This window comes from Triticum dicoccoides, chromosome 5B (assembly GCF_002162155.2).
Source record: "Triticum dicoccoides isolate Atlit2015 ecotype Zavitan chromosome 5B, WEW_v2.0, whole genome shotgun sequence".
Lineage (NCBI taxonomy): Eukaryota > Viridiplantae > Streptophyta > Magnoliopsida > Poales > Poaceae > Triticum > Triticum dicoccoides.
The window spans coordinates 479,933,513-479,943,326 of record NC_041389.1 but is presented as its reverse complement, the minus strand read 5'-3'; the positions used below and the strand labels follow the sequence as shown (position 1 = coordinate 479,943,326).

The 9,814-nt window shown below is 44.6% G+C and overlaps 3 protein-coding genes across 6 annotated transcripts in view; 1 reads left to right on the top strand and 2 right to left on the bottom strand.

Moving 5' to 3' along the window:
* LOC119310979 overlaps positions 1-1,720 on the bottom strand; it is a 4,188-nt gene extending 2,468 nt beyond the window's left edge. Inside the window, exons 1-3 of the mRNA XM_037586607.1 lie at positions 1,551-1,720; positions 1,327-1,458; positions 611-1,012 (exon numbers count right to left, since the gene is read on the bottom strand). Coding sequence (XP_037442504.1) covers positions 611-1,012; positions 1,327-1,458; positions 1,551-1,696 — 680 coding nt within the window. The 5' untranslated portion in view covers positions 1,697-1,720. The remainder of the gene's footprint in view (positions 1-610; positions 1,013-1,326; positions 1,459-1,550) is intronic.
* On the top strand, positions 1,679-5,113 carry LOC119310977. 3 transcript variants are annotated; one of them, XM_037586606.1, is made up of 6 exons: positions 1,679-2,027; positions 2,647-2,886; positions 3,087-3,156; positions 3,672-3,787; positions 4,408-4,648; positions 4,759-5,113. In XM_037586606.1, exons 1-5 carry the CDS (start codon positions 1,695-1,697, stop codon positions 4,645-4,647), a joined length of 999 nt encoding a protein of 332 aa, XP_037442503.1. In that variant the 5' UTR covers positions 1,679-1,694; the 3' UTR covers position 4,648; positions 4,759-5,113. The 3 variants fall into 3 exon arrangements, with proteins under 3 accessions (XP_037442503.1, XP_037442502.1, XP_037442501.1); XM_037586605.1 differs by having other exon boundaries at positions 1,679-2,036; positions 2,653-2,886; XM_037586604.1 differs by having other exon boundaries at positions 1,679-2,036.
* A 130-nt stretch (positions 5,114-5,243) lies between these two features.
* Positions 5,244-9,467, bottom strand: LOC119310980 (cyclin-C1-1-like). Of its 2 annotated transcripts, none has more exons than XM_037586608.1 (9): positions 9,312-9,467; positions 9,092-9,198; positions 8,496-8,535; positions 7,760-7,804; positions 6,700-6,821; positions 6,499-6,616; positions 6,343-6,387; positions 5,628-5,775; positions 5,244-5,550 (listed from the first exon to the last, which is right to left on the bottom strand). In XM_037586608.1, the coding sequence occupies exons 1-9, from the start codon at positions 9,341-9,343 to the stop codon at positions 5,431-5,433; spliced, it is 777 nt and encodes a 258-aa protein (XP_037442505.1). In that variant the 5' UTR covers positions 9,344-9,467; the 3' UTR covers positions 5,244-5,430. The 2 variants fall into 2 exon arrangements, with proteins under 2 accessions (XP_037442505.1, XP_037442506.1); XM_037586609.1 differs by having other exon boundaries at positions 6,499-6,613.
* Positions 9,468-9,814: the final 347 nt, after the last annotated feature.

The following is a 9,814-nucleotide window of genomic DNA, read 5'->3' as shown; positions in this document are numbered from 1 at the left end:
AGGAGCAGAGCAACGGCGCCGCCCCTCGGAGCCACCCCCAGGCCGCCGCCGGCCCGACACGCCACCGCGAGGCCAGCCGTCCCGCGCCGACCGGATGTTTCGCGGGGAGGGAAGAAACCCGCCGCCACCGCCGCACGCACGCACGGGCTTCGCCCGGCGGCGGCCCCTGGCGGCGGCGGGGGAGGGGAGAGGCGAGGTGAGGGGTGGCGGCGGCGAGGGTCTAGGGCTACGCCCGGGCCGCTCGCGGGAGCGGCACGGGGTCGGGAAAACATTATAACCACTGTGATAACAGAGCAAAGTATTAAATCTATGTATATGTGCATACAATACATTAACAACACAAAAGAAAGATATCCATGTGCACAGAAAGACAACCAATAACACCTGATAGATAAATCGTGATGCCTAATGTGCAGAAGTTTCAGAACATCCATTTCAAACCAGAAGAGATTAAAATCATATCAAACACACAATGAACAATTTATGCACTCTTGTAGAAAACCTTGTGATCCTACACTGCCATATTAAACAAACCATATGAGATGAACTACTGTAAGATGAAAATGCACTGCTTTCTAAGCACAAATGCACGTGAGAAAAGTAACATTACCTTAGCATAGATAGGAGGAAACAAGGGGCTCCAGGGGATGACTTTCTAAATTTGTTATTTGGTAGATACACTTCAAAGGATGGATGTAACCCATCTATGTGCATTTCTCCGAGCAATTTCGTGATGCCATTGCGGACACCATTGGCTCTATTGAAGCTCTGGTCAGTGTCAGGCATACCCTCGAGGGAATCAGTGGTTTCACAAGTAGGGCTATGCTTCATTGTCCAGGGGACACCATATCGTCCGATAATGTAGCCAAGCAACTTCAAGTGTTTGTAAGCCTGAAAGGCATCCCAGGAGCACCCATATTTTCCTCCTGCAATCTTTCCATAGATTTCTTCCATTCCTATTGTCGCACCCTCATCATCGAGAAAAATCAATGCCCCTCTTTCTGCCAAAAACCTGCATAGTTTTGGTCAGCCAACACGCCTCAACTTGCAAGTCGAAATATTTAAAAACAAAAGCCATGCCATGCAATTCATCCATTGACTCTCTGAACGTTTGAGTGATGATCATGTTATTAGTCCACACTGTGGGTTAGACAAGCACAATCATATTGATTCAAGCATGAGGACTCCAGGACACGCTCTGCATTTTCTTAGATGAAAGGCGTCATGCACACAGCTTGATAAGAAGCCCCAACGGCCACGGTAGCATATTACAGAGCAAATAACCATGTTGTAATGTCGCGGCATTTCATCAAACAGGTAGCGTACCCGATCTCCTCGACATTGTAGTAGAGCCTGCCGCCCCGTGTGACGCCGGTGGTCAGCCAGAGCTTCCCCTTGTTGTCCAACACCTCCGCCGCGCCGGCCTCCTCCACCCACCGCGCCCGCGACGCCACGTTCCTGCTCCACAACACATGCAATGCAACCCGCTGAACTATCCATAAGAGCACCAGCAGAAGTAGCAAACAGATCCGCAAGAGGAGAGCACGCACCTGAACTGGACTCTCGAAGACGTCGGCGCCGCGTCCGAGAGGAAGGGGTTGAGGTGGTGCTCCTCCCCGTCGTCTTCCGCGGCAGCGGCGGAGGCAGCCCCGAGAGCGCGGCCCCTTCGCCGCCGGTCTCGCGCCGCGGCCGCCATGGACAGCTCCGCAACACTGGAAAATTCAACGTCCCGTCACACTGGAAACGGGCCCCCAAAAGAGGCAGGCCCCACACGGACGTGGGCCAAGATAGCGGGCCCTGACAGGCGGGGCCCAAATGGGGAAGAGACAGACGTGTTCGCCTTTTTATCGCGAGACCTCGTCTCCTCCCCCTTTCGCATCCTTTTCATTCAAAACAGGCAGGGCAGGGAGAGGGGAGGAGGTGGAGGCGCCGAGCGAAGGAAAAAAAAATCGAGTGCACTCGTCGGCGGCGCGGCGCGGCGCGGCGGCCGCCTCCTCTGCTCGTCCGATCGAGCTCCGGTTCGTCGGGTGAGCGCGGTACGTCCCCCCGTCTCGGCGCGTATCTTCTCCGCTCGTGGCGATTTCCGCTGGATTTGCCCCATAGGCGCCGATCCAGCGAGGTAGTTGCGGGTCGGGAGCTGTTCTTCGATTGGGTCCCCGCGCGGGTTCCCCGACGATTCTGAGGCGGAATTCGTCCACTCCTAGCCAGATTCGCCGTCGATTCGGTGCGGCTACCGTAGGAATCGGGAAATCAGGGGCATCTCTGCGTGCGCTGTCCTGCTAGTTTCGTGCTCTAGCTCGCTGCCCTACGGTTGCTGAGGGTCGTGGTGATGGTCCCCGGCTGTGGGATTCAGCAAGTCGTTGGGTTTATCCCCCGATTTTGTTACTGCTCGTGGTTTCAGTTCACTGCCCCGGATGGGACTTCTTTTTTTTAGTTCAAATTTCGTCACGAACGAGTGGTTGGATTTTGCATTGTTGGTCATCGGTAGCTTTGTCGAGACGGTCCAAAGTTTGATCTGAGCATCGATGTCCTTGATTTATGTATATACTGCAAAGATGGTCACAGGGTAAAATGCTTGCTGATAGTTGGCACTTGACAGATAGTTTATCGTAAAAGCAAGTAACTGTTGAATCACATCTCTTTCAGTCTCAGGTCGATTCGGGAGCTGAAGGGAGCATGAGTACTGCCAACGGCACACGACGTGCCTCAAGAAGGCAATCACAAGATGCTGATAAGGTTGTCGTGAACTTGGTCTCAACCCCCCCAGCGGCGGGCAGCCGTCGTGGAGCATCAACATCTAACGCTGGCGCGCGCACCTCACCCATTGACGTGGAAGCCCTCGAGGATGAAGTGCAGGTCGTATCAGCTTCACAAGTGCCTCCTCAGGTAACTTCGCGAGGCAGTAAGTTCATAATGATGTTTAAGGACCATGATGTATACATTCACTTTTCAAATAGGTTTTGTACTTCTTATGATTCTGACGCACACAAGCTCTTCATATTGAGGAAGAGTATTACAAGTTGGTTGTTACATGAATGTGATGCATCATTTCTGGCATTTATATTGAGTCATCTTGCATTTTGCAGAGGAGGAACCGCAGAACTAGGAGGCAGCCTGTGACTGTAGTTGATCTAGATGTACATGCTACCCGGCAAGGTTAGTTCGCTACTTAGTCTTACTATGTTGCATTCCGTAGAGTTGTTTTGGCTTCTAACATTACGGAAATTGTTTGGTATATTCTTCCATCATTCTATTATGATCTGCCTAATCAATTCTTCTGGAACTATCCAATTTATCAAAAATCACCTATATCATGCTGCTAAGATGACCGTAAGTGCTGATTATACCATGTGACATAAGTTTACTTTCTAGTGGGAATAGACATATATGAGCTATGCTGAAAATTGGACCCGTGGCTTTCTTTTGTGGCTAATTTCCTGTATAATAACTTCCTGTTGCAACGTGATACATATATATTGATGCTGACTCCGGAAACCACAACTGGAAGTTGTAAAATACTCCCTCTGTCCCAAAATAAGTGACTCAACTTTGTACTAGTACAAAGTTGAGTCACTTATTTTGGGACAGAGGGAGTATTTGTCAATATGCTGTCTGACTATATATCACTGTCACTTAAGCCTCCTGATCTGCCTCATTGTTTATTCAATCAGGAGTGTCTCATGATGATAATGCAACAGTGCTTTCTCATAACACAAGGAACAAACGCCCAAGAGTTTCCCCTGTAATAAACATCTCTCCTGAAACAGGAGAAGGGTCCAGCTTACAGGTATTTAAATTTTTTTGAAGGGATTAAACTCTCTTAGCTTTAAGTCCAGTTTGATGAATGATTAGTGATTACTTACTAGTTGTTCTCTACTTTGTCCTTTATGTGAATAACAGCTGGTATCTAGTGCATGATGCACCCCTTTGTTCGTTCTATAGAGTTTTGCATTATATTGTCCTTTTAGTGGACTAAGGGTGTAACTATGTTTGATTAAGTTGAAAGAATTTCTCGTTGTATGTTCAAGTCATACTTGCAGTTCTCTGATGATGTCACATAGACCTGTCCAGATTGTTCTCGAGTGGCCAACGGTTAAGACTCTTGATTGGCACTGAAAATTTTGCAATTGTTAAATTTCAAGAAGCATTTTGCCGTCTGTTATGTAGGTACAGTGTACTAACATGTTTACTTTATACCCCCTCCGTCCCAAAATAAGTGTCTCCGCTTTGTACTAAAGTTGAGACACTTATTTTAGGACGCAGGGAGTAGTTTATAACTTATGCTATAGGATATTTTCTCCTAAGAAAGCTGCTCTATACATTTAATCCTGGCGTCCAGTTCCTACTAGCATGCTGCCTCGTGATTTGTGCTAAACTCTGGCTACCTGTGTTTCCAATTTTTGGCAGTCAAAAAATGCGGGGAAAACTAGCAAAGAGCCTCTGAATGTGGCTCCAAAGGAACCCATCTTCACCTGCCCGGTGTGTTGGAACAAGTTGGATGAGCCCGCCACAACAATGTGCGGCCACATCTTCTGCACTAACTGCATAAAGCAAGCCATCCAGTTCCAGAAGAAATGTCCTACCTGCCGGAAGCACCTGAAGATGAACAATTTCCATCGCATTTACCTTCCTAACACCTCCCGTTAAGGTGAGTCCTTTCAGTTTCTATACGCCTTAATCTGTTGAGCTTCAGTTTCATCAGATACAGGTCCGTTCGATGTGTTAAAATGAACCTATCACTTTGAAATCTATCGTCAGGGTCAGGAGTCCTCCCAGGGAGAACCATGGTGGATCTTCTGCTGGGGAGCATTGTGTACCATCATCACCTGGATGAATGTATGGGAATGGGTCGGTAGGAGTTCATCGTCCTGATGACCGGACTGGATAGCCTTCTGCCTGAAATGGGGTTAGCCTGATGAACAGAGTGGATAGCTTTCTGCCTGAAATGGGTTTAACAAATTTGCCTGTAGCCTTCCATTATATTGTTTGCGGCAACTTAAAAATGTTGTATGTATTAGGCTAATAGCCTTGTACCCTTTTCTTCTCCATAGTTGGTCGATGTAACTGCGTTTGAGATAATGCGAGGGTTTTGCACCTTTGGTATTTCTGTTCAGTGGTGTGCTATGTTCTGAAGTGACTGCCCTGGCATTTTATCAGCTACCATACTGCCCAGGTAGGTATGGCTGAGGACGTAGATGATCTTGTCCCCAGGGGAACTTCATAGTCATGCCAACAAGCAGACACACTGAAGTAATTTTGTTTTGTAAATACAGCAGTTATAAATGTCAAGTATCACAGACTATTACAAGCGCATCCAAGCTATTCCCTATCATGGGTTTCTTCATTCTGAAAAGATGCATCACAATTGATCCGCTGGTCACTTGCAATAGTAGGTCTAAGAATTTACTATTAACTAGAACAACATCTACTTTAGGCCTTTGCTGGCAGCTTGTTCATTATCGGGCTGATCTTTTCGTCGGAGAGCCCCCTTTGGGGGTCAACCTTGTAGGTTTCGTAGAAGTCCAGTATCTCCATTGAAATATTCTTCACCTGGGTATTGCAAATGGATCTCGATCAATTGGATGGGTATTATGAGGGGGAAGGGGTATCCACAAACATGCGCTTACAATGTTCATGTCAACATGAAGTTCTTCAAACCATGAAGTTGTATCCTTATCTTTAAGAACACTGGCAATGTATATACAAGCCAATGCAATCATATAGGGAGGCTGTACGAGAATAAGGTCCATTTTGTAAGTATCATTGACAAGGCCCCTGCAAGTAACCATGACTGATCAGAATAGATATATGCCAAGTTGAAGATTAAGCATGATAGAAGCGTTTCACTTGTATTTGTTTTCCATGTGATCCGAGATAAAAGCTATCGCCTTATTGACTAACTGAGTAACTGTGCTGTAATACAGAAAATGAGAAGGAAAACCCAGCTGAGGTACTGGTACTTCTATCATATGTCCCCACAATCCTACAGGCTACAGTTCTATCAAGGATATTCAGAACATCAATGCCAAATGTAAATGTCGTTGATAAACTCAAAATATATATTAGGAGAAATCCTGAAACAAGGACACCAAAAGAGAAGTCTGCTTTGAGTGACATTTGGTGGTTAAAATCTAAATATCTACTGTATCTACTGTAGCTTCTTAGATTTTTTTTTTTTGAGGAAGCTGTAGCTTCTTAGATAGAAAGGTCAACAAAGCACAAAAATAATAATAATGCGACTGTGGTTGAATTATAAAGGTCTAGAAGTTCAATTCCAGAATAACAGCATTCACAAATCAATTTAATGCTACGGCATAGTTTCATTCATGAAGCAGTGCTTACCAGGCAAACTGTGTCAGGTCTGTTACGCCAGCATCCTGCAATAAACTGTAAACAGAAAATCTCTCTTAGGGGAACAGACTATAAGAGGCTCCCTACTTCCAGTGAAGAAATGTCATTTGTTACTCGTATAAGATACCACAGGAGACAGAATCATACTGTAAAAGAGGACGATAAGGATGGTAAACAACTAAATAATAGTCAAGCGCTTCCAGGAGCTTCATTTCCATTTCAAGAATATCCTTAATTTCAAATCGGTACTTATCATCAGAACCTGCTATCGAGGGGAACAAATAAACCGTTAGTGCAGCTCTTCCAAGTAAACTGTGTACCTGTATGATCATGATTCATGAGACTTACCACACATCTTTTTTATGTAGAAGACGAGAAGCCTTGCTTGCACTGTGCTCTCCTCTACCTTTGATGCTAAATATAAACAAGCCGGGGCTACCAAACGAGGGTCATACTCACTCATGCTCTTTCTGTAAAAGATTCAGCATTAGGACACAAGTATACCTACTTACATAAAGTACTAAATTTGGTTTAGAGAGAAATGTAGAAACAAGTAAACGAAATAAACCTTCATGTCCATCTTTTGCTCACATAAAGTATAAAAACACGAGTTTGATCCTCGATGTTCAGAACACTACCAGTTGAAACTTATAGTTACAGAAAATTTCCATAGTACTAGGTTTAGCTGATACGCATGAGTTCTGATTGAAGCAAGTTGGGAACCATTATAATAAATAAAGTATACAAACACGAGTTTGATCCTCGATGTTAAGAACACTACCAGTTGAAATTTATAGTTACAGAAAAGTTCCATAGTAGTAAGTTTAGATGATACACATGAGCAGTGGCGGAGCTAGGTAGGATCCTTTGGGGGGGCCAAACATAAACATGGGTGTTTAGCAAGCCAAAAGACTCTATTTTTCCTTATCTTCCTCTCCCCAAAAAAAATTCTTTCACAAATTTGACCAAGGCTGGGGGGGCCATGGCCCCTGCAGCCTTCAACGTAGCTCCGCCACTGCACATGAGTTCTGATTGAAGCAAGTTGAGAACCATTAATATCTAGAACATCACGAGTTCTGATTGGGTGATGGGAGCAGCATGAAATCTTACAGGGTTCTGACCGAAGCATTGAATTTCCCATCAGAACAAATAAAGAAACAGCAAAACGTCATACAGTCATAGTATACGATACATCATACGTCCAGTAAGTTGACCATCTTAGATCCTAGGGGAACACAGCACCTTACAGCCTAAAAAAGTAGTATCATAGTTTCCTTTCTCCAGCTAATTAAAACGATAGTCAAATTTAGGCAAGAGATCAGAGATCAGAGGGGTGGGCCACTCTTTCTTTGTGATGAATAGAAAGAAACTACATACCCCATGTATCCTTGTTAGGTGAGAATCATACCTTGTATAGACACGCCTGAAGTAAGTGATGGCAGTAGCTATGACTCTGAAATAGCAATGATTTAAGATCATCGGGATCACGAGTTAATCCCAGAAAAATCGAGAGGAAAATGTACTGCGTGTTAGTGGACAAATGGCAATTCTAATCTTATAAGAACAGCCCCAACAACCGTGTGATTAATAAACAGTACACATAAAGCACAACAAACAATGCAACTGAGCCAGCGAATTATTTATGTTTTTTTTAATGAAAGTAGGTAGTTTATATATCAATCTTGAAGTTCAAACAAACTATGCAGAAATATTATAAGGAAGATGAAACCTGATGAGCGAAAGTATGAATGTGTTTCCCTAATACTGTAATAAGTCAATACTTTGTACGCTAATATGTATAACTCTTGTCCATATGGAAGTAACCACTTCAGTAAAGTAACTGAAAATATTTATTACTCCCTCCGTCCCATAATGTAAGACGTTTTTCGTCACTAGTGTAGTGTTAAAAAACGACTTACATTATGAGACGGAGGGAGTAGTAGATAGACGCAAGCATTGTTTTCATTTCCTTGGCAAGTGTAAAACACTGGAGTTCTCCCTTGGTTAAGCGTAAAAGGAAAGCATGCTAAGTCCAAAATAGCCTAAATGCAGAACATAGGTTTTGTTGGTTCATTAGAGTCTAAATAGGACATTACAGAATCGAAAACAAAAGTGCAGGTCAGGCAGTGGATCCAAGGTCAAACCTTTGTCTAACTTTCACCTGCTGCGCCAACCGCCATATATCTGAAACCAACAATTGCTTTGCTCCGTAAGAACAAAATATTGCAAATCAAGCAGCTCTGAAGTGACATGTTATGGCCGCTGCAAATGGAAGGAAATGAATTGCGCTGGACCTACGACTGATTGTATGGACTGCCAATTAATGAACACAAACGATTGCACAACTTGTGATCACAAAAAAACTGTTATAAAACAAGGAGATCACAAATTTGTGTTTCTGAATCAGCAAGTTAGAAGGAACATCGTACGATCCGTTTCGCCCTTGATTCGAAAGGTACGGTAGGGAATTGCTCAACATTTGCGTCACAATGAACATTTACACTGCTGAGAAACTAAACTACTCCCTCCATCCCTAAATATAAGTATTTTTAGAGATTCCAACATGTGACTACATACGGAGCAAAATGAATGAATATACACTCCAAAATATGTCAAGATACATCCGTATGTTATAGTCCATTTGAAATGTCTAAAAAGACTTATATTTAGGAACGGAGGGAGTAATTTGCATCAGGGGAATACTACTCTGCGAGCAAGGGACGGGGAGGAGCTCACGTACGGGAGGACATGTGGATCTTGACGAGGCGGAACTCCTCCGTCGTGATGCCCCGCTCCCGGTCCGCCGCCGGCACCACGTCCACGTCCTCCGGGTCCAGCAGCTGCTTGCTGCTCGCACCGGATCAAGCGCGCGCACACAACACGCCAAATTAGATGCTTCAATCAATCCGCGCCATCACGGGCAAGACCGAATCGATCGAGACCGGGAGCCGGAGACTTACGAGTGCGACGACGCCCAGAAGTTGGCGGCCATCCTTGGCTGGCTACGCCGGCGAGCCTCGCCGGCCGGAGCGGCGGAGCCTCTGCGAATTCGGAGTTTGGAGAAGAGGGGAGTACGGCACCCGAGCAGCAGCAAAAGGAAGGATTGCGACTCGCGAGTTTTTTTTAGACAAAATTACGGCTCGCGAGGTGGTGCGCAGTTCCGTGGGCCATACTTACGGACCGGCCTGGGCTCCAGTTTTATGGCAATTTGATAAAATTATATGCCTTTCTTTTTTGTTTTGAAAAAAGTAACACATAATTATTTCACTAATTCCACTAACAAATCATTTCACTAATATGTAGAATCAGGGATAACTTGTCAATGCTACGAATTTTTCATTTTTTTTTCAAACTGCTATTGGTTTGGTCGAATTGACGAGAGAACATCCCTTATTAGGCATGGATATGTGTTCCCAATTACTTCCTAAAATATAAGTCTTTTTAGAGATTCCACTATGGACTA

Bases quoted from the DNA above. Each gene is read 5' to 3' on its own strand.
- LOC119310977 (XM_037586604.1), top strand. From the start codon at position 1,695: ATGGACAGCTCCGCAACACTGGAAAATTCAACGTCCCGTCACACTGGA. The intron at 2,037-2,646 runs GTACGTCCCCCC...CATCTCTTTCAG, and splicing joins CGGTTCGTCGGGTGAGCGCG to TCTCAGGTCGATTCGGGAGC. The intron at 2,887-3,086 runs GTAACTTCGCGA...TGCATTTTGCAG, and splicing joins CTTCACAAGTGCCTCCTCAG to AGGAGGAACCGCAGAACTAG.
- LOC119310980 (XM_037586608.1), bottom strand. From the start codon at position 9,343: ATGGCCGCCAACTTCTGGGCGTCGTCGCACTC. The intron at 9,199-9,311 runs GTAAGTCTCCGG...CGGTGCGAGCAG, and splicing joins TTCTGGGCGTCGTCGCACTC to CAAGCAGCTGCTGGACCCGG. The intron at 6,617-6,699 runs GTAAGTCTCATG...TCCCCTCGATAG, and splicing joins CTACATAAAAAAGATGTGTG to CAGGTTCTGATGATAAGTAC.